Source organism: Megascapheus bottae, chromosome 4, assembly GCF_031878675.1.
Source record: "Megascapheus bottae isolate mThoBot1 chromosome 4, mThoBot2.hap1, whole genome shotgun sequence".
NCBI lineage: Eukaryota > Metazoa > Chordata > Mammalia > Rodentia > Geomyidae > Megascapheus > Megascapheus bottae.
Window position 1 is genome coordinate 60,538,830 of NC_143512.1, and position 27,022 is coordinate 60,565,851.

The 27,022-nt window shown below is 37.8% G+C and overlaps 1 protein-coding gene across 2 annotated transcripts; it reads left to right on the top strand.

Moving 5' to 3' along the window:
- C4H5orf34 (chromosome 4 C5orf34 homolog) lies at nucleotides 1-26,296 on the top strand. Of its 2 annotated transcripts, XM_090331974.1 has the most exons (13): nucleotides 1-183; nucleotides 1,970-2,201; nucleotides 2,353-2,442; nucleotides 6,588-7,231; nucleotides 7,958-8,056; nucleotides 9,686-9,812; nucleotides 13,829-13,920; nucleotides 16,045-16,114; nucleotides 17,469-17,639; nucleotides 19,019-19,113; nucleotides 21,629-21,724; nucleotides 24,023-24,063; nucleotides 25,951-26,296. In XM_090331974.1, the coding sequence occupies exons 2-13, from the start codon at nucleotides 2,007-2,009 to the stop codon at nucleotides 26,142-26,144; spliced, it is 1,914 nt and encodes a 637-aa protein (XP_090188100.1). In that variant the 5' UTR covers nucleotides 1-183; nucleotides 1,970-2,006; the 3' UTR covers nucleotides 26,145-26,296. The 2 variants fall into 2 exon arrangements, with proteins under 2 accessions (XP_090188100.1, XP_090188101.1); XM_090331975.1 differs by lacking the exon at nucleotides 17,469-17,639.
- The last annotated feature ends 726 nt before the right edge of the window (nucleotides 26,297-27,022 follow it).

Genomic DNA, 27,022 nt, shown 5'->3' on the forward strand with positions numbered 1-27,022 from the left:
TCCTCTGGGAACCGGGAAGTTTGAACCGCTGGTTCTTTGTCTCCTGCTCCGGTGTTCTTCTGCGGTCGTGATTGTTGTCCCCTCACAAAAACTTCGTTCATTTGGCAAATTCAAGAAGTATCCCTGGAGAAGAATTTCCAGGCTGATTCACCCTCAGGCTGGGCGCTGCGGCTCGGAGGGCCTGTGAGTACAGACTTCGCGGGCGGGAGCCGCACCCTTCGTGCACAGTAACGTCGGTCTTGATATACCAAGTAGACGTGTGTGTGTGTGTGTGTGTGTGTGTGTGTGTGTGTGTGTGTGTGTGTGTGTGTGTGTGTGTGTGTGTGTGTGTCTTGATATACCAAGTAGACGTGTGTGTGTGTGTGTGTGTGTGTGTGTGTGTGTGTGTGTGTGTGTGTGAGATGGGTGTAATCCATTTATTCCCAGGAATATTTATTGCTACCAGTACTGACTGTTTATTGCTGTTTAACAAGCGTGTAAACAAGAATTAAAACAGTATGATCTAACGTGGGAGATTGCCAGTGATAAATAGTACTAGAGATAAAGAACATTGGGGAAAGGCCTAATACAGTTGTAGAAATAAAGACAGCCATATTCACGAGAAGCAACAAGACTTATTAGAGTGGTATAGCGGTAAAACTGTATTGCTAACATTGACTACTAACATTTCAATGCCTTTAAAGTAGCAAACTCAAGAAGAGCAGTATTTTTTTAAAAGAATTATCCTTTCATCACTTAATGGATATTATTGCACATGTATGTATGTCATGGGGCTGAAACTCAGACTTGGGTGCTGTCCCTGAGCTCTTTTTGTACAAGGTTTGTACTCTCTACCACTTGGAGCCACAGTGTCACTTCTAGTTTTCTAGTGGTTAATTGGAAAGAAGAGTCTCACAGACTTTTTAGTGCCTGGGCTGGCTTTAAAATGCAATCCTCAGATCTCAGCCTCCTGAGCCACCTATGCCTGGCTTTATTGTATCTTCATAATCTATCGAGTATTCTTTTAGGTGTCAGATATATGTTTGTGACTAAGACTGGTAAAGTTCCAGTTTGAGTTTATATCCTAGTGGGAGAAGACAAAAATCAAGTAATTTTAATCATGATGAATCCTGTGGGAAAGGATTAAAAGGGATTAGAAAAATGGTTAGGAAAAAGACAGCCACAGTAGCTCACACCTGTAATCCTAGCTACTTATGAGGCTGAGATCTGAGGATCAAGGTTCAAAGCCAGCTGGGCACAAAAGGACCTGAGACTCTTATCTCCAGTTAACCTCTAGAAAATTTGAAGTGGGGCTTGGCTCAAGGGTAGGGCAGTAGCTTTGAGCTGAAGAGTTCAAGGACTACCTCCAGGCCCAGGGGTAGAGGGGTAGCCTTGAGCTGAAGAACCCAGACCAAGTTCAAGCCCCATGACCCACACACACACACACACACACAAAAAAAAAAAAAAAAGAAAGAAAAAGAAAAAAAGAAAGAAAAGAAAATGGTTAGGAGATGATTAGAAGCAACTTAACTTCATTTATCAAGTTAGGTATGGGGACTGAAATGAAGAGAACAGAAATCCTTGGAAAGACATTTTACCCTCTTCTATTAATGATGGCTAAAGTGTGAATGTACTTAACGAAAGATAATAAAGGATTTGTTTATGAACCCAGAGTGACTAAAGTATCCAGAACAAAAGGAGACCCACCAAAAGCAGAATTTTTTCCTGCAGTCCAACTAAACATAGTAGACAAAGGATTTAAGGAGTTGGAAAAGGAGATTTGGAGAGATAGTCAGTTTGTTTAGCCTTTATAACTTCTAGATAGAAGTTTGATTTCCTTCTTAGTGCAAATGAAAGTATTACTAGGTTAAGTCAAGAGATGATATGACTCTTGTTTTAAAACATCCTTTGTTTTGACTTGATATGCTTAATTGCAGAGTTCTTATACATTGAAAGCTATTTGTACTCTTATGTTTCCCATTTCCTTCAGTCTTTGCCTTGAAAGGCCATCTTAACCTGTTCTAGTAATGGCAGCTGAAGTGCAAATGGTACTTTATGAAGATGATTCTGTACAAGTACAGTATGATGATGGTTCCAAATTGCAACTTTCTCCCTGTGGCTCTGAGTTTTTGTATGAACATTCACCTCCTGTTTCAGCACATCCTTTAGCACAGCCAGAGAGAATTCGTCAACGGACACACTTTGTTATTAGCACTTACAGAGTAAGTAATACTATTCAAACTACTGATCTAGATGCTAAGATATTGTTGAAGTGGCCTAGAATATGAAGAGTAGTTAGTATTCTGGAATGCTGTCTTTCTCAGCTGATTTTCAGCTCCTTTTACATTTTTAAGATTACATTTCTTTTTACAGGAGCAACTACAGCGAGCCCTGGATTTTCGAAACTCTTCAGCAACTTGCCCTTTTTTATCAGAAAGCATAGTGTCTTCTGAAAGAAAAAAGGTGATTAAAAATTATTTTATTAGTACAATTTGAAGATAAGTGGTTAGAAAAATGTAGCTTAAGGTTTAGTTTCCACCCCTCAGCAAACTGGTGAGTAAATATGTGCTATAGTAAGTACATGCATGGGCTTGTATATTTCACCAGAATAGGCAACACAGAAGTTACCTGTACTGTTTTTTTTTCATATATTTTTTATTGCAATTAATAGAAGGGTTACATTATATTCACCAGATAGAAGGTACATTACTTCACAAACATTGATACCCTTTCTCATGACTTGGTCCCCATTTCCTTCCCCTATCCCCCCCATCTTGTTTCACCCCCTTTCCTATCCAATTTCAAATAACGCTTATATCAGATAACAGGGTAAAATACTGTAACAATATGAGAGAACCAAGGGACAGCAAAAGAGATGAGAGATAACATAGTACATTAAGGACAACAATCACTCATTATATGGCTTTTGTTTTTATATCCTGGAGGTCCTTTTATTTAGCATCATACTATATGGCCTTATGTATCTATGTTTTGCTCTATTGTAAATCTCTACTAGGAGACCCCAAGGTTTCTATTGATTATGACAAATGAAGGAAACCATTGAGCCTATGTTCCTTTGAGTCTGGCTTACTTCACTTAATATGATTTTTTTTCTAAGTCTTTACATTTCCTTACAAATAGGGTGATGTTGTTCTTTCTGACAGCAGCATAGAATTCCATTGTGTATAAATACCGTATCTTGTTGATCCACTCATCAACTGAGGGGCATCTGGGTTGGTTCCATATCTTTGCTATGGTAATAGTGCTGCAATGAACATCATTTTGCTAGTGGATTAAGTATGTCCTTGTTTCTGCATGATTGGGTAAATGCCAAGTAGTGGAATTGCTGGGTCATAGGGGAGCTCTATGTTTAGTCTTTTGAGGAACTGCCATACTGCTTTCCATAGTGGTTGAGCAAGTTTGTATTCCCTCCTGGCCACATCCTTGCCAGCATCTGTTGTTATTAGATTTCTTGATCATGGCCATTCGAACTGGAGTGAGGTAGAATCTTAGAGTTGTTTTTATTTGCATTTCTTTTATGGCCAGAGATGTTGAGCATTTCTTCATATGTCTATAGGCCATTCTTATTTTTTCTTCAGAGAAGACTATCTTTAAGTGTTTGGCCCATCTTTTAATGGGATGGTTGTTTCTTTGGAGATTAGTTTTGGAGTGATTCAATTTTTTGAGCTGTTGATATATTTGAGGTATGAGGCCTTTGTTGTGTGGTTAGTGAAGATCTTCTCCCACTCTGTAGGCTTTCTAGTTCTTTTGCTAGCTATGTCCTTTGCCATACAGAAGCTCTGCAGTTTAATGCAGTCCCACTCATCCAGACTTTCTTTGATTTGATGTGTTTCTGGGTCCTTATTAAAAAAAGTTTCGACCTGTGCCAATGAGACCTAGTGTATCTCCTATTCCTTCTTGTAAAGTTTTCAGGGTATCTGCTTTTACCTCGAGGCCTTTGATCCATTTGGAGTTAATCCTGGTGCAGGGTGACAAAGAAGGATCCAATTTTAGTTTTCTGCAGGTGCTTAACCAGTTCTGCTGTGCTGTTTTTTATTGTTGTTATAGGTCATGGAGCTTGAACTTTGGGCGTAGGCACTGTCCCTGAGCTCTTCAACTCAAGGCTAGCAGTCTAATACGTTGATACACAGTGCCACTTCCAGTTTTCTGGTGATTAATTGGAAATAAGAGTCTCAGGAACTTTTACAACTCTGGGCTGCTTTGAACCACAATCCTCAGTCTCCTGAGTAGCTAGGATTACAGCCGTTAGCCGTTGATGCCCAGGGGGTGTTTTTTGTTTTTAAAAACAAAAATCATAGGCCAGGAGTTTGGCCTAGTGGTAGAGTGCTTGCCTAGCATGCACAAAGACCCGGGTTCAATTCCTCGTTACCACATGCATAGAAGAAAGCCAGAAGTGGTGCTGAGGCTCAAGTAGTAGAGCTCTAGCCTTGAGAAAGCCCAAGGACAATGCTCAGGCCCTGAGCTCAAGCCCAGGACTGGCAAAATAAATAAATAAATAAATAATAAAGTTTTCAGATGGGTGTCCTTTTCATTCTCAGAAATCTCAAAATTAAGAAATCACAGCATTTTCAGTAACTTATAATGTATAGCAAGTGGATAATTATGAGAAGAATATATAATTATGTATAGATATAAAATTATTTTGTTGGTGGGAGTGTGGCCTAATTGGTAGAGTCCTTGCCTAGCATGCATGAAGCCCTGGGTTCAATTTCTCTGTACCAAATACACAGAAAAAGCCAGAGTGGTGGTACCACTCAAGTGGTAGGGCCTTGAGAAAGCCCAAGTACAGTGCCCAGGCCTGGAGTTTAAGCCCCAGGACTGGCAAAAAAAAAACAAACAAAAAAACAAAAAAAAAAATTGTTTATATTTTATTTTGGACTTTGATAAATAGTAATAATAATAGCCGTCATTTACTGAAAGTTTACTATGTGCCTTGAACTCAGGCCCTGGATGTTATCCCTAAGCTTTTTTGCTTGACCAGAGCTACAGATATCACTTGTAACTTTCTTGGCAGTTACTTGGAAATAAGAATCTCATGGGCATTTCTTCCTGGGCTGGCTCTGAACCGAAATCCTCAGATCTCAGCCTCCTGATCAGCAAGGATATAGGCAGGAGCTACAGGCACCTGGCTCTCATCCCCTTTTAAAAGGAAGGAAACTCATGTTTCAGGAGTTTACCTGATTAGGTAAATGGATTAATTCATTGATAGATAGTATATTCATGATCCACTCATCTCTCAAAAGCATAACCAACTGGGAACCAAATCTTCAACTCATGAACTTTCTGGGGCATACTTCATGTCCAAACCATATAGGTAAAAGAGCCATAAAACATTTATAACCAAGCTGTCACTTGGTTATAAAGGAATTTTATCTATTATGTCTTTGACTGACTTTATTCATTAAAATTGTATAGTTTAGTGCTGGTGTTGCCATAGGGCTACTAGGGTAACTCTAAAAGAAAAGGTTAATAACTAATCATCCTTACAAACCATATTTTCGGTGAAATAATTACTGATTTCATTTTTAATATCCTGACATATCTAGCACTAACATATAATAGTAGTGAAGATATAGCTCTATGGTAGACTACTTAATCTAGCATGCACAAGGCCTGAGTTCAGTCCCCAGCATCCACCTACACAAATGTTAGGCAATACCTGTTGTTTATATTTTATGCAAGAAGACAGCAATGGGAGTTATTTATGAGTCTGTCTGTTGTTAGGATCAATTGACGTTTGAGTTTTTGTTTTTTTTAAGTACCTCTTTAAACCACATGGAGTTTAGTCAGCAGTGTGCCAGGTACTATCTAGGATAGGTACTTTGTACATGCATTTTTTTTTGGCCAGTCCTGGTGCTTGAACTCAGGGACTGTGCACTGTCCCTGAGCTGCTTTTGCTGAAGGCTATTGCTCTCTACCATATGAGCCACAGTGCCACTTTTGTCTGTTTCTGTGTATATGGTTCTGAGGTATCAAACTCAGGGCTTCATGCATGCTAGGCAAGTGCTCTACTGCTACACCACATTCCCAGTGCCCCCATACATGCCATTGTTTGTTTGTTTTTTTAATTTTTATTTTGTGGTTGTTGGGCTTGAACTCAGTGTCTGGGCGCAGTCCCTGAGCCTCTTCGTGCTCAAGGTTAGTGTTCTACCACTTGAGCCACAGTGCCACTTCCAGTTATTGAATGGTTAATTAGAGATAAGAATCTCTCCGGATGGACTTCAAACCACAATCTTCAGATGTTTGCCTCCAGAATAGCTAGGATTACAGGCATGAGTCATCAGTGCCTGGGCTTGTTCTTTTTTTAGAGAAGACTTGGATAAAGAATTTGAAAGGTCACTTAGTTCTGAATAAATTGAACATTTTATAATTAAAATGTTTAGCACTTAAGTGCAATCAGGATAATATTTTCCTTTTTTTCATTGTGTGTGTTTCATATCTTCTCTGAGATAATATGCAGACTATTTGAATATATAGACTAGATAGTAAAAACAAATATCTAAGAGCTTTCTTACATAATATTTTCATGTAGAAGATGAACTGTTAACAGATAACCTTCACCATGTCTTTTTCTCCCCTCAATTCAGCGTATCTTCATTGACATCTCAGAAGTAAAATGGCCCAGTCTTGATACACATGGTAACATCACATGTTTGGAGAACGGCACTGTGAAGATAACATCTTTAGATGGTCATGCATTCCTTTCCCTGCCCAAATCTCAGCATGAATTTACAGTACATTTTTTATGTAAAGTTAGCCAGAAGCCAGATTCATCTGTAATACTGTCAGAAAAAAATAATCAAGCCCCCAGGCATAAATTACTTGAAAAAGCCAGCAACTTCTATGCACATGAAAATTTGTCAGAACAAAGACTGAAGAATAAAGAAAATGAACTTTGTGGGCAGATTTTAAAATCCAAAGAATTTTTAGCAAATACAAGTTGTGTAATTGGATCAGAAAGGAGAGAGGAGCTGCCTTTGCCTGCTTCCACACACACATGTGTATACACATGGGTGAGGCAGCACTGGTCTGTGTCTTCTTGTCCAGAGGAATGGAAATACCCTTTGTCTTTAGCGCTTTGTTTTTGTAATAAAGGCAGTAGTGTGTCTAAAGTGGATGCCGATGTCTCTGCAAGTGAAATTTTAAATTGTGATATTTCAGAAGAAAGAAGAAAAGTTTCTGTTCTTCCTAGAGCCTTGTTTCTTAGTTGCCCATCTCCATACTTACACAGGTAATGGGCGAATGAAGTCTTTATGAAGGCCAGCCTACTAAAGCATATCTTGCTTTCTAAAATTCACTTTACTTAATGGTCACATCTTTGTTATTCCTTACTTCATGCGCTGAATGTTTGGAGGAGACTACTCTGTACTGAGTACTTTGCAATCACAGTGACTAGAGAGAGACAGATACCACTTTCTGGCAGCATATAGTAATTAGTGAAGGTCACTGTCCCTAAAAGGATTATTAAATTACATTATGTGATGTGACAGAAGCCTGTGGAATGTTTTCTGGGAGAGAGCTCATGGGAGTAATATGGCTAGTCACCAGAGCCTGTGACCTAGCTTGCTGGAGCATGAATCTGACAAAGCTTTGACTTGAATTTAGGTTAAATTTGAAAAAGAAAAAAACAAAAAAAATAACACTTGATTTTATCTGATCGTGTTGAGGTCCAATAATATTAAAACACTGAACAAAGATGGAAAAGTAAGACTTATTTTTAAATTTAATACACCTAGATATTTTCTTTGATTGAATGAATTAAGCAAGAAATAAGAATTGGGGCTGGAGATATAGCTTAGGGATCAAACACCTTCCTAGCATGTTGGAGGCCCTGAGCTTAATCTTCAGTACCACAAAAAGGAGACAAAGAAAAGAAAGAAGACACACTGTTTTATTGACTTTTATTGACAGTTATTTTTAGTAACCAGAATTAATATTTATATTTTGTCTTTCATAGGTGGCACTTTTGTGGTTCACTTATACAAAGCCATGCTGATGAAGAATATTCCTATCCTGAACTAGTGAAAGTAGTTTGGCATAAGGGTATCATATATAGGTAAGGCACTTGTATTGAAGTAGGAACTTTTGTGATGATGTCTCAGAGGGAACAGAGAGACTTACCAGAAGTCAGTTTTATTAGACCTACTGTGCTATATTTTGTCTTAATTTTACCTGTCTCAAGACAGAATCCTTGTGATTTACTCACGTGAAGCATTCTTGCAAGACTTAAGATTAGCTGCAAAGCCAGTGATAGCTAAAATTTGCTAGTAAATGTATTGTTTATATCAATTACTAGGGATTCTTTCTTCCTTTCTCTCTTTCCTTCCTTCCTTCTTTCCTTCCTTCTTTCCTTCCTTCTTTCCTTCCTCCCTCCCTCCCTCCCTCCCTTCCTCCCTTCCTTCCTTCCTTCTTTCTTGTCAGTTCTGGAGCTTGAACTCTGGGCCTGGGTGCTGTCCCTAAACTTCTTTTGCTCAAGGCTATAACACTGTACCACTTGAACCACAGCACCACTTCCAGCTTTTTTGAGTAGTTTATTGGAAATTAGTGTCTCATGGACTTTCCTACCCAGGCTGGCTTTGAACACAATCCTCAGGTCTTAGCCTCCTGAGTAGCTAGTATTGCAGGCATAAGCCACTGGAGTCTGGCAATATCAGTTATTAGTTTTCTGAATTATTTACATCACCAGTCACCTACCGAGTATGATAATAGAGAAGATGGCTGCAAGAATATATATACAAAGGAAAACTTGTGTCATTGCACTATGTCTATCTTCATTGAATTATCATAAGTATCTTAACATAAATCTCTAGTGACTATAATCAATATTGGTTTGTTTGAAATTTTCATTTCCATGAAGAATGCTAGGAAAGCATTCCAAAATTTTCCTTTGGGAGTGTGGGTGAAAGGACTCTTTTTCTATGAAGATCTACCACTCTAACAACATGTTTTCCACATATGATAAAAATAATTTGACTTCAGCTTTGTTTTCATTTTGATAAGTATTATGTGGTCAGATGCTTTGCAACTTTGTGTTTCTCTCCTGACTTGAGCTTTTGTGTGCGTGTGTGTGCATGCCAGTCCTGGCCTTGAACTCGGGGCCTGGGCACTGTCCTTGGACACGTTTTGCTCAAGGCTAGCGTTCTGCCACTTGAACCTAGTGCTACATCTGGCTTTTTTGTATGTATGTTGTACTGAGGAATGAAACCCAGGGCTTCATGTATGTTAGGCAAGCAATATACCACTAGGTACACTCCCAGCTCCCTGACCTGTCCTTTTATATAGTACATACTTGCCTTGATTGTACCTGGCTGTTCAAGTTATTTGTCATCTTCTCTTAGGAATGGCTTCTTGCTCAGATATTTAATCTCATCCATCAGGTATTGATATACTAGTTTCTTTATTTAAAAGAACAGTTTTATTTATAGATTGTGGAAGTGTTATATTTAACTTCTACATTATAGGTATTGCTATGATTTATGCAGCATCCCTTGTGATTGGGAGTGAGGATATTAGGAAGATAGGGCAAGATGCTTTTGTGTGTTCTGTTTATCTTTTGCCTTCTGCCCCTCCCCACCAAAAGTAGCTAGCTGGAATCAGAATGTGAAATTTTTTTGTCTCAATAGGCAAAAGCAAAGTCTGTTAATTAAAAAAAACATTCTAATGTTCATTCCTTTACCTTACTTAGGCTTACTCATGAAAATGTGAACTCAATAGAGATTTTTCCTGGAGATGGATCTGTTTTCAAATCAGAGGGAGCTTATTATGGGAAATATTTTACATATTATTCTAGTCAAGAAGGGTCAGAACAAGAGGTAAGAATTTGGGTTTTTCATTCTCTAAATTCATTATTTCTAATATATTGGAAATTTTCTGTTTATACAGCATTACTTCCACTACTCAGTCTGGAAAATTAGTATAATCTTACTGTTAGCTTTGACACCTGATTAATTATTAATCACTGTATTTTTACTGTATTCTCATCCACTATTACCTATTAACCTACACAATTTGTGTTTAAATTAGTAACTAATTTTGTCATAATTGAAAACCAGAACTTTTTAACTTAATATTTTCATATTTAAAAACACATTTTATCCCACTGTGTAATTGTTCATATATTTTAAACATATATTTAAACATTTAAACTTAACTTTTATATAAACCTTTATATAAATTGTTCCTTTGTTAAAACAATGAAATATAACACATGTATCAAGTCATATAAGTCATATAATAATAATGTGGACATTTTATTAATGGTCTGAAGTTGCTTACTGCCAGTCTGACCTTTGGCTTCCATCCTTTTTTTTTTTTGGTCAGTCCTGGGGCTGGAACTCAAGGCCTGAGCAATCTCCTTGGGCTTTCTCAGGGCTAGAGCTCTACCACTTGAGCCATAGCACCACTTCCAACTTTTTCTATAAGTGGTACCAAGGAATTGAACCCCAGTCTTCGTGCATGCTAGGCAAGCACTCTTACCATTAGGCCAGACTACTGGCCCGGCTTCCATCCTTTTATGGCAGACCCCATAACATCCTATCAATTTGCTTTGTAGGTTAGAATAGAATATGTCCTTTCTGTTACAGAATAGAGTAAGTAATCAGTAACAAGAAGAAGACTTTTAAAGTAGACCTTTTTTGTATTTAGTACTAGATTTTTTTTAACTACAGGAAATTTCAAATATATATAAAACTAGAGGGACAAATATAAGGGATCCTTATGTACCCAGCTGTTTATCTGTTTTGCCCACTGCCCTTCTACTTATTTAAGCAAATCCCAAATACTATTTCTCATAACACAGTTTTCTGTGTGTTTTGGAGCAGACACCTACTGAGGTCTGTTTCTGGGGAATGTTCATTTATTCAGTAAACAAACACCTTTTGGCAAACACTGGGAGTGATAAAAAGAAAAGAATGAGTACAAGTAGCTTATACCTGGAATCTTAGCTACTAATTAGGAGGCAGAGATTGGGAAGATCTCAGTTCAAGAGCAGTCTATACGAAAAGGTAAAGCTAGATGTGATGGTCTGTGGTGGCAATCTAGCTACTGCAGGAAACATAAAAGAGGAGGATGGCCTAAGCAAAAAGCTTGGCCCTATCCCAAAAATCACCAGAGCAAAAAGGCATGGAGAAATAGCGCAAATGCTACAGTACCTGCCTGGCTAGCAAAAAAGGATACAAAGAATTCCTGCTCTTTAGGGTTCACAGTTTGAGATACTGTTAATGAGGTCAAGGTATATTATATGTGAGTTTGCGTGTGTATGTGTGTATGCATATGTGTAATTCCTGACAGAGCAAAGGGGGTCCAACATTCACACTGTTGAACACTATATTAAAAAACTGGCAGAATCACAAGGTAATTATATTGTACATCTTCATGGAGCTTTAGTTTTACCCAAAGCTGTCTGAAAGGGAATGACAGTTCTTGTACTGGAGCTCCATTCTCAGACGTCTGTGTGCTGTAGCATATTCATTTTAGTCTGCTATTCTAAAAAGACTTAAAAGCAGTCAACACTGTGGAGGATAAAATAACTTTGCTGCTTTGACACATACACCAAAATAAATTCTAGGCCACCCAAAGGTTAAATATAAGAAACCAACCTTATACTTGCTAAAAGGAAATAGAAAAGAACATTTCTAATCTTTGGGTAAGGGATGCCTTTCTTAATAATACAGAAAAATAGAAAACAGAAAAACAACAAACTTGGAATTTTCAAAACTGTGTTCATCTTAAATATGTGAAACATGCATAAAGTTTTAAAAAGGTCAGCAGGAGAAAACACTAGAAAAAAACAACTCATACTCCATATCAATAATAAATAGACTGAAACAAACAAGAATCCTAATAGAAAAATGAGCAAAAAGACAAGCACTGGTGGCTCACACCTGTAAGCCTAGCTTGCTCAGGAGGCTGAGATCTGAGGATCTGGGTTTGAAGCCAGCTCAGGCTGGTAAGTCTCCATGAGACTCTTATCTCCAATTAACAAACAGAAAACCAGAAGTGACTCTTTGGCTCATCCAGACTAAGGCTAGTGGTAGAGCACTAGCCTTGAGCCAGAAATCTCAGGTTCAAGGCCCGTGACCAACCAAAAAAAAAAAGAAGGAAAGAAAGAAAAAAGCAAAAGGTAAGAATGGTTAAGCCTTTCAAGAATCAGTATAGATTAAAAACTCATAATATTTGAAATATTATTATAAATTTTACTACTGGTAAAATTCAAATTAAAATAAAAACAATGTAACATTTTTCCTTAACCAGTTGTCCAAAATGAAAAAAGTTTAATAATTCATCATGTATGGTGACATTCACGTGTAATATCAGTACTTGGGAGAATTTGAGGCCCGCTTGAGCAAGATATCAAGACTGCCTCCAAAGATAAATAGATTTGAGAATATTTACTGCTAGAAAAGGTACAGGGAAAGGAGACCGGCTTCCATATTGTTGGTTGGGATATAAATTGGTTCAGTTTCAGGAGGACAATTTGGTTTCTTCACATAGAATTGATCATGGAAGTTTTTAAAATGCTATGTAACCATTCAATAGTGGAGTATATAAATATCCAGTAATTAAGACAAATTTGTGATTTGAATCCAGATGTTTCTGACTTTAAAGCCCATCTTCTCAGTTGCAAAGAGTGTACATTGTACAATATGTAGTTCAAATTAGATCTCTACTACTTGCTTACCCTCCCTGAAACAAGCCATTAATATTGTAGTTTGTTTTTTTGTTTTTTGTTTTTTTTTGGTGAGTCATGGGGCTTGAACTTGGCCTGGGCATTGTCCCTGAGCTCTTCAGCCCACACCCTACCCTTGAGCCAAGCCCCACTTCCCTGTTTTCTAGAGGTTAATTGGAAGAGTCTCAGGTCCTTTTGTGCCTGGGCTGTCTTTGAACCTTGATCATCTTCACAGTAGCTAGGATTACAAGTGTGAGGTGTTTAAAGGCCTTTAGCCTTTAAAGGCGCAGCGGCTCATGCCTGTAATCCTACAAAAAAAAGTGGGGGGGATTAAGTAGCACCTGTCACACATCTGTGCTATAATATGGTAAACACATCTTTGAACCCTGTTGGGATTAATTGAAAAGAAATCAGAAAGTCAGAAGAGAAGGCCAGAGGCAGAGTCCTGGGAAACTAGCTGATTTGCAAAGGAGAAAATTCAGAAAGAATAACAAAATATCAAAATTTTAGCATTATAAAACTGAGCCTGGCAGGGCGTGACACATGCCTGTAATTCTAGCTACTCAGGAGGCCAAGATCCTCCTATCTGGGTTCAAATATAGCCAGGGCACTAAAATCCTAAAGTCATGTGAGTCTCTCCAGTTAACCACTAGAAAACCGGAAGTGTACTGTAGCTCAAGGGGTAAGGCAGTAGCCTTGAACTGAAGTGCTCAGGGACAACAGCCAGGTCTAGGGGTAAGTTAGTAGCCTTGAGCTGAAGAGCTCAAGGGGGACAGTGCTTGGGACAGTGCCCAAGCCCAGAGTTCAAGCTCTACAACCAGGAAGAAAAAAACCAAAAAACAAACAAAAAAAAAAAACCTGAGCCTGTAAATAATACAGTCTTCCATAAACTAGCAGTAGTATTTCCATTAATAAATTATAACAAAATGACAAATTTGTTTTATTAGTTTTTTTAAACCCATATAGTCCTTTTGTTTTATTGAAGTAGTTGTTTTTTTTAAAACCTATATAGCCTTTATAAGAAGAAAAGATAGCTTGTGATAAATTTCCCCTTAGTACATAAGAATATTAACTTGGTTAACATGTTACTTTACATGTAGACAAAATCTGGTAATGTTTGAACTTTTGCTAATGAGATTTTCATTTTAAACTAATTTTCAGAGAGAAGAGAAAACTTATTCTGTAAATAACCTTCCTCCAGATAGACCAGGAAGTCGATTCTCTATATGTTCTCTTATTAAGCAGGCAACTAGGTAAGTTCTTCACATGAAGCTGAATCAAGCTAAAAACTTTCATACATTTTCTTGGGATAAGGAAAGGATTAAGAATTGACAAATACAGGGCTTAAAAAGCTAATGCATGAGGATTGTAAGTTTAAAGCCAGCCTGATCTACATAGGAAGTTCAAAACCAGGTTGGGCTACAAAGTGAGACTGTCAGAAACAAAGCAGTTGGCAGATCCAATGTTTTTTGTAAACACCTGTCAAATATTCTGGTCTCATAATTTATAAAATAATTTCTGTTTCATTACAAGAGTACCTCTGGCTTTTTAATTTTAAGTGTGGTGAGGCATCATACATAGTGATCGAGTCTGAGAGAAAACTAAGGCAAATGTGCCATCATTACTGTTCATTAAATTGGAAGTTTGATGACACATTGGTGTCCTCTTCTATATGATAAAGATTTTAGAGTTCACTGAAGGCAGTATATGATTTGATTCTTTAACTCATTTTTTTCAGCACATATATAGTAAGTCTGCCTTATCTGTGGATTTATTGTTCGCAGTTTTCACCAAATACAGCAAGATAAATAAGGACTAAATAAATAAAATTCCAGTAGCAAAATTTTTAATTCCCAAGCCCCGGTGTGTGAATTTCATTTGATGTGGAGAAGCTCTTAGTCCCTTGTGTTATCGACAGGTCTGTTTAAATCCCTGTGTGATGTGCTGAATGCTTTTTTGCCCTTAATTTTGTGCAAATATGCTTTGCAAAAAGCAAATGTCAAAAAAGCATATAACGAACAATGAAGTGAAATTTTTTCTTTTTCTTTTTCTTTTTTCTTTTTTTTTTTGTGTCAGTCCTGGGGCTTGAACTCAAGGCCTGAGCACTGTCCTGGGGCTTTCTCAAGGCTAGTGCTCTGCCACTTGAGCCATAGCACCATTTCTAGCTTTTTTCTTTTTCTTTTTTTTTTTGTTTTGTTTTGTTTTTGCCAGTCCTGGGGCTTGAACTTCTGTATATGCAGTACCAAGGAATCAAACCCAGGGCTTCATAAATGCTAGGCAAGTACTCTACCACTAGGCCAAACTCCCAGCACCCTAAATAATTTATTTTTATAAAGCAGTTTTCAAAATAGATTTGGAGTAGATTTGAAGCATTTAAATATGTTTGAAGGATTTCTTAGGAATAATTAGCATCTTTAAGCAATATTTAAACCTTTAAGTTTGTGAATCTATCGACTCTTCAAAAGGAGCACTTTATGGATAATGGATAATGTTGAGCTACATTGCAACTCTGTATGAAGATGACATTAAGAGTATCAATGAAAGTTGGGCCGGGAGTTTGGCCTAGCGGTTAAAGTGCTTGCCTAGCATGCACGAAGACCCGGGTTCGATTCCTTGGTACCACATATATAGAAAAAAGCCAGAAGTGGTGCTGAGCTCAAGTGGTAGAGCTCTAGCCTTGAGAAAGTCCAAGGACAGTGCTCAGGCCCTGAGCTCAAGCCCAGGTCTGGCAAAAAAAAAAAAAAAGAGTATCAATGAAAGCTGCTGATCAGGAGGGGTTTGGAGAGGTAGAAAAAGAGGTTTATTCTGAGCCAAACACAATATATGTATGTCAGTACTATGGTGAAACCCTTTGGTGCAATTAACACACTTAAGAAAAATGATAGGAAAATAAAAGTCTATGTTAGGGGAGGGTATGAGTGAGAGGGGAGTGGGCTATCAAAGGGGTGAATAGGAATGAATATAATTGAAGTGGTTTATTGCATGTATGCACATAGAACAATGAAACCTGTTGAAATTGTATTAAGGAAGGAGGTGGGAAGAAAAAAGATTGGGATACATTTGTATATAGACATGTAGAAATGTTATGATGAAGCTTCTTTTATACAATTAATATATGGTAATAACAATTAAAGAAATTCTCATTATGGAGCCATTTCATTTCTATAAGTTAGAGGAATAGCCTTAACTAGATAAAGTTAGCACAGAGGCAAACAATAGTAGTTCCCTTCCTACAGCTAACGAACTTGTGGAAGAAAAGCATTCACAACCTGGATTTCAGGGGCAGATAGTAACTTGCCATTGAAAATGTTAATAGCATCAAGGATTAGCTTTGGAAAATGTTTAATCGTGTAAGAGTATTATTTTCATATTAACAGAATTCTTCAACATTGTGCCAAAGTAAGGCTTTCTCTAAGCCATAACTATCGTCTATGCTGCTGGAAAATGGTATGTTGAAATTATTTCAAAAACATTTAAATTATCTTTTAAATTCATACTTATCAGTTCAAACTGTATTTCATATATGTAAGAAGTTAATATTGGTAACTTTAGTATTGACTTATTGAGAAAAACACCAATCTTATAGAGAAATGAAAAATCAGGCCTGCTCGCCTGCTTCCCTCCCTCCCTCCCTCCCTTCTCTCTCTCTCTCTCTCTCTCTCTCTCTCTCTTCAGCCTTGGGACTTGAACTCAAGGTCTTGGCACTGCCCCTGAGCTTTTGTGCTCAAGGCTCCCACTCTACAATTTGTGCCACTGCTCCACTTCCAGCTTTTTGGTGGTAATTGGAGATATATATCTCATGGACTTCTTTGCTCCAGCTGGCTTTGAACTGCAGTCTTCAGATTTTGGCCTCCTGACTAGCTAGAATTGCACATGCGTGCCACTGACACCAGACGAACTATGTAATATAAGCTTTTATATTACAGCCTTTTGAATTTTTATAATTGTAAAGGTAATTGCTTTAATGCTGACTTAAAGTGATACCCAGACATTGATTTCTGTGTGTGTATTCATTCAATTGCAAACCTATATTTTGCTACAATTTTTAATTTTTTGTATGTTTATGTTAAGTTCAAAGCAGAATAGTAGCTTTGAAAAGATAGAACTTCATTTGCTTACACAATACAGTTCTAAGGTATTAAGGTCTCGGGATTTGGCTTAGCTGCAGAGTACTTACCTGGCATATACAAGGCCCTGGGCTTGTCCCCAGAGCTGCAAAGCAAACAAACAAACAAATAAAAGAAATTAAAGCAAGCCCTGGTGGCTAATCATAGCTACTTACAATATGAAAACATCTTGGTTTGAAGCCTACCTGTACAGAAAAATCCTCAACTCTTATTTCCAATTAACCACCAAAAAGCCAGAAGTGGATCTCTAGCTCAGATGGTAGAATGCCAGCTTTGAGAAAAAAACTAAACAAGAACTAAAGGCCCTGAGTTAAAGTCCTAGGGCCTGTACCAGTAATAAAAGAATTCTACAGTACTAAACTTCCGAATATAAATGTGAAGTTGCTTCAGCTTATTAATGACTACTTAAATCTTTTTTTTTTTTGCCAGTCCCAGGCTTGAGCTCAGGGACTGAGCAGTGTCCTTGGGCTTTCTCAAGGCTAGAGCTCTACTCCTTGAACCACAGCACCCCTTCTGGCTTTTTCTGTGTATGTGGTACTGAGGAATCTAACTTGGGTCTTTGTGTATGCTAAGCGAGCACTCTACTACTAGGCCACACTCCTGGCCCAATAACTACTTAAATCTTGCTAATAAGTAACTCTTCTTCCTTGCTATTTTTATTTACTTGGTTTTAGGTACCTGGGATAAATAATAGCAATACATTGCCTGTGCTTTTGAATGAATCATTCATACCCAGCTTGGGAAGATTTCTTGCCTACTCTGATGACAAAGTACATGCTATCTTTTTAGATGGTATTACTCTAACTATAAATTGGAATTTTAGCTCTTCTGTTGAAAAAAGGCAGGTGAGTATACTTCAGATTGAACTCTGTTTTTGCCAGTATTGGGACTTGAACTCAAGTCAAGGCCTAGGCACTGTCCTTGAGCACTTTTGCTCAAGGCTAGTGCTCTGCCACTTGAGCCACAGCACCACTTCCAGCTTTTTCTGTGTATGTGGTACCAAGGAATCGAACCCAGGGCTTTGTACATGCTAGGCAAGCACTCTACCACTTGGCCACATTTCTAGCCCCTGAAGTCTTTTTTTATGTATAGTAAACTTTGTGTGTGTGTGTGTGTGTGTGTGTGTGTGTGTGTGTGTGTGTGTGACAGAGAAAGAGAGAGAGAGAGAGAGAGAGAGAGAGAGAGAGAGAGAGAGAATTACTAGGATTTGAACTCAGGGCCCCGCTCTCTTTAGCTTTCTTGCTTATGTCTGCTTTCCATAATGTCTCCAACTGGGCTTTCTTTCTGAATAATTGGAAATGGTGTCTCATGAATTATTCTGCCAAAGTTGGATTTGATTTGTGATCTTATGGATCTCAGTCTCCTGAGTAGCTAGAATTATAAGTCTGAGTCACCAAGTGCCTGGATTTTGAAGCATCTTTTTTATGTGTGTGTTGGGGCTTGAATTCAGGGCCTAGGTGCTATCCTTTAGCATTTTCACTCAAGATTAGCATGCTACCACTTGAACTACAGCTGTATTTCTGTTTTGCTTCCTCATTGGAGATAAGCATCCCACGGACTTTTCTGCCCTTGCTGGCTTCAAACCTTGATCATAAGGTTTCAGCCTCCTGAGTATCTAGGTGTAAGCCACAGGTGCCTGGCTAATGTTTTGATATATCCTCTTAAACATGTATCATTTCTTTGTTTTGAAAACATTCAAAATCCTGGCTTCATTCTGTATATAGCATATTGTCTCAGCTAGTCTGCCATCTGTAGTCTGAAATATATTTAAGTACAAAAACCTTTACTGGTATCATTGGATATCCTAGCAAAAACCAGAAGAGTATGACACAGTTACATTTAGAAAGATAATACAAAAGGAATTAGTATTTTTATTCTCTGATAGTTATTTGTATGAGTGTTGGTTAAATAATATCAATAGGCCATGTAAAATAGAATGTTTAAGGAAAAATTTAAAGATGCATGTATTTCTATTTTTAATGACATTTTTTCAAAAAATTTTAACAAGCCTAATTTATCTGCACAGAAGTTTTATTTTGATATTTACAACATACAGATAATATACCTTAATTGAATTTATCTCATTTATATTATTCTCTTAACTACCTGTATTCTTTTTAACAGTTTTGGGTAGATATCATTATATTCTTTTTAAGAAGCTATGTAATGTGTATACGTTCATTTTTCGAATCATGAAACGTGGAGTGTCTCCTTGTTTCTTAAGGTAAATCAAGGTCTCAACCTAGGTTGGTGTAGATTAACCTTCCCTGATGGACAAGATCATTTAATTCAGCTTGACCATCCTGGAGCATATGAAAGGTACTGACAATGATTTTAAAAGTTATTTCTATCAAGTGGTAGAGCACTATCTTTGAGCAACCAAATCAAGTAAGATTATGAGGCCCTGAGTTTAAGCTCTAGTAGTAATTTTAGGGGGCTAAGGATATAATTTGTGGAGACCTATGCCTAGCATGTGAGAGGCCTTAGGTTTAAGGCCTTAGGTTTGATCCCCTACACCAAAAAAAAGTTACTTGCATGTTTTACTTGACAGAGAGGAAACATGTAAAGATTATTTAAATGTTTTGTGCATATATTTTGCCCAGTTTTCATTTATGCTAGCAGTTAACATAAGTACATAAATCAGGCCAGCTTTAATCATTTGCTTATAGTCATGTTATTTTCAAATTAATCAATTTCATGTTATTGCAAATGAAACTTAACTTGCTTTGAAATTTTTGAATGTGGTCAGCTAGAGAATGAATCCTAATGCCCTAGCCAGTTTATGAGCTTTTAAAAAACGAATGACTAGGGGCTGGGAGTTTGGCCTAATGGTAGAGTGCTTGCATAGCATGCACGAAGACCCAAGTTTGATTCCTCGGTACCACATGCATAGAAAAAAAAAAGCTGGAAGTGGTGCTGAGGCTCAAGTGGTAGAACTCTAGCCTTGAGAATATCCAAGGATTCAGGCCCTGAGCTCAAGCCCAGGACTGGCTAAAAAAAGTAAAAAAAAAAAAAAAAATGACTAATTATTTCTATTAAGAGGCAAAAATGTATAGCTCATGACTATTCTGAGGAAGATTCTTGAAATCAGTTTGTATGAATATACCTTTTCTCTTTTGGTTCATAAAACTTGTTACACTTTGTAGTAATTGTAACCTTTAGTGATCATACTTGACCATGTTCACAGAATTGATTTTTGTTTGTGGTCGGTTATGGGGCTTGAACTCCAGGCCAGAACACTGTCCCTGAGCTTTTTTGCTCAAGGCTAGCACTCTGTCACTTGAGCCACTGTGCCACTTCCAGTTTCCTGGAAGTTTATTGGCGATAAGAGTGTTATAGACTTTCTTGCCCAGGCTAGCTTCGACAATCTGTAATCATCAAATCTCAACCTCCTGAGAAGTAGAGTTACGGGTGTGAACCACCAATACCTAGCTAAGAATTGCTTTTTTTTTTTTAAACCTCTTGAATTAATCAGTTGAGCTTTATTGGTTTTGGTCTAAATGCTCCAACATCTAATTGCTATTTGAGTAGTTTGTTTTTAGCAAATATTACTATTGTAGATAGCAAATGCATATATAGTTTATATGTAAAGAGTTTCATGATAAAACATTAGGAAACTCATATTTTGAAAAACTAAAAAGTTAACTAAATTTGTACTTTTAATGAAATTGAGGTATTCTTTTCGTAATGCTCTTAAATGTCATCTTTATTAACTATGAATGTAAGTAAATTATTCTTAATGTAAATGAGGGAAAAAAATCTTGCTTCTTCTATCTAGTAAAAGAAAATTAGAAAATTACCCAACAGGGGCCGGGAGTTTGGCCTAGTGGTTAAAGTGCTTGCCTAGCATGCACGAAGACCCGGGTTCGATTCCTTGGTACCACATATACAGGAAAAAGCCGGAAGTGGTGCTGAGGCTCAAGTGGTAGAGCTCTAGCCTTGAGAAAGTCCAAGGACAGTACTCAGGCCCTGAGCTCAAGCCCAGGACTGGCAAAAAAAAAAAAAAAAGAAAATTACCCAACAATTGCCTCCCCTAAAATGTCTTTCTTGGAATCTTACTCCCATTTCCTGAATGGGGAGCAGAAAACGTTTCTCTCTTTTCTTTCAGTTCTCCTTTATTTTGTTTTACTAAAATAAGTCCTTGCTTAAACTTAAAAAAGAAGGTAATTTTCTTCCTTCTTTTTCTCCACATAGTGATTTCTCAATTTTGTATGTTTGAAGAAAGCATACATTTCATTTTATTTTCAAATACTTTTAAAACTCCTTTTGGTGGTCTGGGAGTATGGCTTAGTGGTAGAATGCTTGTCTAGCATGCATGAAGGCCTGGGTTCGATTCCTTGGTACCACATACACAGACAAAGCTGGAAGTGACACTGTAGCTCAGCTGGTAGAGTACTAATCTTGAGCACAAAGAAGCTCAGGAACAGCAGAAAGAAACTCAGGGACAGCACCCAGGCCCTGGATTCAAGCCCCAGGACTGGCAGGGAAAAAACAAAACAAAAAAACCTCTCCTTTTTATTTTATTTTATTTTTTGACAGTTGTGAAGCTTGAACTCTGGGCGTGGGTGTTGTCCCTGAGCCCTTGAGCTCAAGAGAAGCACTTTAGCACTTATGCCATAGCACCACTTCCAACTTTTTCTGAGTAGTTTATTGGAGATAAGAGTCTCATGGACTTTCCTGCCTAGACTGGCTTTCAATCTCAATCCTCAGATCTCAGCTTCCTGAGTAGCTAGGATTACGGCGTGAGCCACTGGCTCCTGGCCTATGAGTGTTTATCAGAGTACAAATTAATGAGTTTCAATGGCAACTGTCTCTCTTGCCATGTTCCTTCTAGCCATGTGACAGCAGTAATGTCATGGTGCAGAAGACTGACCCAGACTAGTCCAGCACAGGTGCTTCCACATGCACCATCTGTTCATGAAGAAAACTGGTAAGAATACTTCCTGTAAACTTACATGAATAGACAACCCAACTAGTATTTACAAATTAGTGTCAAAGGATAAATCATAAAATACTTTTTCCGAGAACATTTTAGTTTTAAATATATTACCTATCACACCTGAAAAGTTCTTGATAGTTTAAGATTGAGGATAGATTATTTTGAAAGGCAGAAACCTTCTACTGAAAACTTTACAGAAAAGGAGTGGTTCTTTTTACATGTTTAATTCAGAAATTCGTGGGAAAATTTAAGAAGGATTCTTTATATATTGAGGGGAATAAAATGTTAATACTGTTTTGGGAAATATCTGAATTTTAAGTTATTTGTCATAACTCATTACCCTACAGTAACAAATTATCAAGGTAAATACTTTAGTCCCTGCCTTGTGCATTTCAGTATACAAGGGTCTAGGGCTGGGATGAAAAGGAATATTTAAGGGAAATAAAACATTGTAGATAGGAAGCAAGGACAGAGGTAAGAAAGATCCTTTGGTCTGTGGGAAAAGAATGTGCTTTTTATAAAACATAGCTACCTGCTGGGGTGTGTTATAAGTTCTAATGTATAGAAATGGATTTTGTAATAAATATACAAATTCATATTTAATGAAAATACAAGTTCCTAAGTAGAAAAATGGGAGGAAGGAAAGTAATTAAGGAGATTAGTATTACAGAGAATAATCTGTGTATGTTGGGAAAGGATACCTGCACTATTTTTCTGAGCTCAACTGTATGGCATCTAGCATGCTAGGCAAACTAATTCAGGAAGCCTAATTTAGGAACTTTTTAACATAAGTTTTGAGGTGGCCCAGCAAAACATGGTATGTGGAGGTGCGGGCTGGAAATAGAAGCATTCAAGCCAGGTAGGTGCTGGTGCCTTAGACCTGTAATCCTAGCTACTCAGAAGTCTAAGATCTGAAGATTGAGGTTCAAGGCCAGCCTGGGCATGAGACTCTTTATCTCCAGTTAATCACAGAAAAAGCGAGAAGTGGTGCTGTAGCTCAAGGGGTAGAGTGCTAGTCTTAAGTGCAACAGAGATCAGGGACTTGCTGAATTTAAGCCCCATATCTGACAAAATAAAATTCAACCTGATTCTTTATTTCATATAACAAATCAAATAAAATTAGTAGATATTTAAACATCTGTAATATCTAAAGACCCAGCTTTCCAAATGCCTCATTCTTCAGTAATGGTCTATTTTGGACAGATTTGTTTAGCTTGACTAGCTAACACAAAGTAGGTGGGAAGAAAAGGAATTTATACATAGTCATGAAACTGATTGCGTAGCTTGGTTAGCATAGTTTTTTGTTTGTTTTGTTGGTCATGGTGCTTGAACTCTGGGCCTAGGCACTGTTCCTGAGCTGAGTCACAGCATCACTTGCAGTTTTCTGGTGGTTAATTGGAAATGAGTCTCCCAGACTTCAGTGTCCAGACAGTCTGTGAAACGTGATCCTCAGATTTCAGCTTCCTAAGTAGCTAGGATCACAGGCATGGGACACCAGTGCCTGGCTTGGCATAGTTTTAAAAAACACATTCTCTTTTGTAAAATCAGAAGGTATAGCTTTCAAGACACACTAGGCACTGTGTCAGCCTGGTGCCAGTGGCTCATACCTGTAATCCTAGCTACTCAGGAGTCTGAAATCAGAGGATCACAGTTAGAAGCCAGCCCAAGCAGAACAGTCCCCAGGAGATTGTTATTTCTAACGAACCACTCAAAAACCAGAAGTGACTCTCTGGCTCAGTTGATAGTTGTGCTAGCCTTGAGTACAAAGACACTCAGGGACAGTGCCCAGGGCCCTGAGTTCAAGCCCCACAATGACCAAAAAAAAGGAAAAGCTCAAAGTTGATTTGTCATATAAGCAATTAAAGACTATTATTATGCCTAGTCTTTTATAAAAAGTATTTTGTAATCACTAGGGAATCAGCAGGCTTTTGGAGTTAAGTCATACCAAAGTTCTTTTCCTATAGATGCTTAAAATGATTTAAAAAATCTTTCATTTACCATTCATAGGCAGGAGTAAGAAAGATTGCAAGCTGTGCAATAGACGTGTCTTATATTGTAGTTAAGCTAATGAAGCAGAAAAGTCACACAACTATAAACTGAAAAAGACTTTTTAGTAACTTGAGTAAAGAGATGTTTCTAGACATTTCCTCATTATTAGTGAAGTTACATTATTTGAAGTTGTAAGCCACTGCTCATTTCTTACCAAGCTTCAGTTAAATATGCTTATTTGAAATTCTGTGAATATAAAAGAATGGGATGGCTACCATGAACTTACCTTTTCTTGTACAGGTCTGTTGCTTCTGAACTTGAAAAGATACAGAAGTTTAACTGTATCCTTTAAAACCAATGTATTGTCCTCCATAACTTCTTTTTCAGTTCTAGACATCTAGACATGAAAACACATGAAAAAATAAGGTGAAAAGATTTCTTTTAGCTCACAGTTTCAGAACATTCGTGGTAGGGGGGATTGTGGCAGAGCATAGAGCTCACATCATGGAGCCAAGAAGAAGAGAAAGTGAATGCATGCACTGACTGGCTTTCTCCTTGTTCATCTTTTGTCATCTCTGGGCTCACATCCTGTGGAAGGGTACAACTCAGGGCAGGTCTTCCCTTGCAGAAACTCTTGACAAACACATTCATGGTGTATTTTATTAATTCAATCAAGTTGATGATGAAGGTTACACCACAAATTTAATCCATACTTACATATTTCTGAGCTTTATTGAGTCAAAAGATTTTTTTTGAGTAGTGTAGACTTTTTTTAAAATTGTAATGTATAGGGGGGTTACAAAGTGTAGACATTTTTTAATGGCTCTTCCATATTCCTAGTATGGCTTATGTTTCTATTTTCTGTGTCCTCTTCAAAGAGTCAGAAGATAGTATAAGATATTTTCTTGTCTGTGGAAGCTACATCATGTTAATGTTTAGCCTTTTCTGTGTTTATACTGGACAAGAAACAGTGAACTATAGTTAAGAGCTTCTTTGAGGACTTTCTTTTTTACTTCTAAACTAAGTTATAACTATTGAATATGTATTTCTTTTTTCTTATGATTCCTTTTGTGCATTTGTACTCTTATTTTTTTTTATGCCTTTTCTGTACTACTCAAATAACAAGCTAATTCTGTAACTGAGGACAAGTTCCTTTCACTGTAGGTCTTTTAAAATTAAAAACTGAAGACACCATACTGATTGTTTGTAATTAACTCTACTCAGTTCCTTTTTTCCCTGTAGTGGGATGTGAACTCTGGGCCTGGGTGTTGGCCCTGAGCTCTTCAGCTCAAAGCTACCCCTCTACCCTTTGACCCACAGCCCCACTTCCTGTTTTTTTAGTGGTTAGGAGATAAGAGTCTCATTGACTTTAGTGCCAGAGCTGGCTTTGAACCAAGATCCTGAGGTCTCAGCTTCCTGAGTAGCTAGGATTATGGGCGTGAGCCACTACGCCCTGCTTACTTTGTTCTTTTTTATCCTTGTAACAACTGAAGATTAAGAAATGTCCCTGAGATTTTTTTTTCTTCTTTTTTGCCAGTCGTGGGTTTGAGCTCAGGGCCTGTCCTTGGACTTTCTCAAGGCTAGAGCTCTACTACTGAGCTTCAGCACCACTTCCAGCCCTTTTCTATGTATGTGGTACCGAGGAATCGAACCTGGGTCTTTGTACATGCTAGGGAAGCACTCTACCACTAGGCCAAACTCCCAGCCTGAGATTTTTTTTTTTTTGGTCAGCTATAGGGCTTGAACTCTGGGCCTGGGTACTGTCCCTGAGTTCCTCAGCTCAAGGCTACCGCCCTATCCCTGGGCCTAGGCATTTTCCTTGAGCTCTTCAGCTCAAGGCTACCACCCTACCACTTGAGCCACAGGCCCCACTTCCAGTTTCCAAGTTCCAGGACTGGAACTTGGTACCTGACACTTCCACTCACTGGCTAGCACTCTACCAATTGATCTATTCCTCCAATACTGGTCCTGAGATTCTAATCTTTTCATTTCCTCACTACACCAAATCTCTGTCCAAACACACAAACATTGCTCCTCCTCCTCTCTCCCTTAGCACTGTGGTCTCCTCATTTTTAATGGGTAGTTTCCATAAAGTCTGAAATCGCAACTCTTGACTATAAACCCAAGAGATCTTTGCAATCGAGAAAGTTATTTTCATATGAAGACCAAGTTTTCTGAAATAAAAAATATGAGAAATGTGGGCAAAACTCCTTAACGAAGTAACTCAGTGCTGCTGGAGAATAGTGGCATCCTCCGTCAGAATTCTAATAAAAAAAATGAGCAGTGTTTTGATAATTCCAAACCAAGATCTTCAGAAACCTTGCAGGAAGACGTTAATGAAAGGAGAGTTTCAGTAGCATTGAAAAAAACTTCGGAAATCCTTCAGGATATTGACTGTCTTCTATCAAACTCTAAAAGGTAAAAAAAAAAAAAAGGAATTATTACAATATATGTTTAGATCTTAAGGACATTGTTTCAAGTGACTGCTGTAAAATTACTAGTTCTTTTGATCGACAACTGGTGTATATATATATATGTATTTATTAATAAAGAATATTTTGAAATTTTAAAACCTTTATGTCAGATTTACTAGTAAAGAATTTATACAGTTATAAAGCTTTCTGTTTTTTTTTTAATCTGCAAAATTGTGTATTTGGTCACCTGCTCTATAATCTATCTGCAATAGGACTATGAAAATTAAAAACAGACCTAGACAATAGTGCAAGTTATGTTTTATTTAGACTTTCTCATGAACTAAGTAGCTTAATTTATTATAGGCAACTACATGTGCAGAGAAGAAATGAGGTCACGAAAAGTACTGTTTAGTACAACTTTGCCTATGGACAGAACCAAACACTTTTTAAAAGGATTTCATGATGCCAGAGCAGTCAGAAATGTTGTAATCATCTATTTTCGATAAAAGATCTGCCTGGCTTTTCACTTTAGAGGGAGGCAACAAGAGAAACGAGTGGAATAGACAGTAGATCAGAAGTAGCCAAGTAGCAAGAATGCCCTCTTCAGCTCAAGCACATTTCAGCTTGAGCTCCATAAAGCCCTTCTGTAGCTTTGCCTGGCACACTGAAAGTACTCGGTATGTACTCAGTTGTACAAAAAACTCAGCGCCTTCAGACAGTAGACTTGACTAAAAAAACTATATGGACTGGAAACGGGGTTCCAGTGGTAGGGTGCTGCCTGCCGGGCCAGGGCCCTGAGTCCACCATGTTTTCATGTTGCTTACTTGAGACATGACACTTGTGTTGAGCAACTTGGTAGGAGGGTAAAGAATGGCCCTCCCTGGGC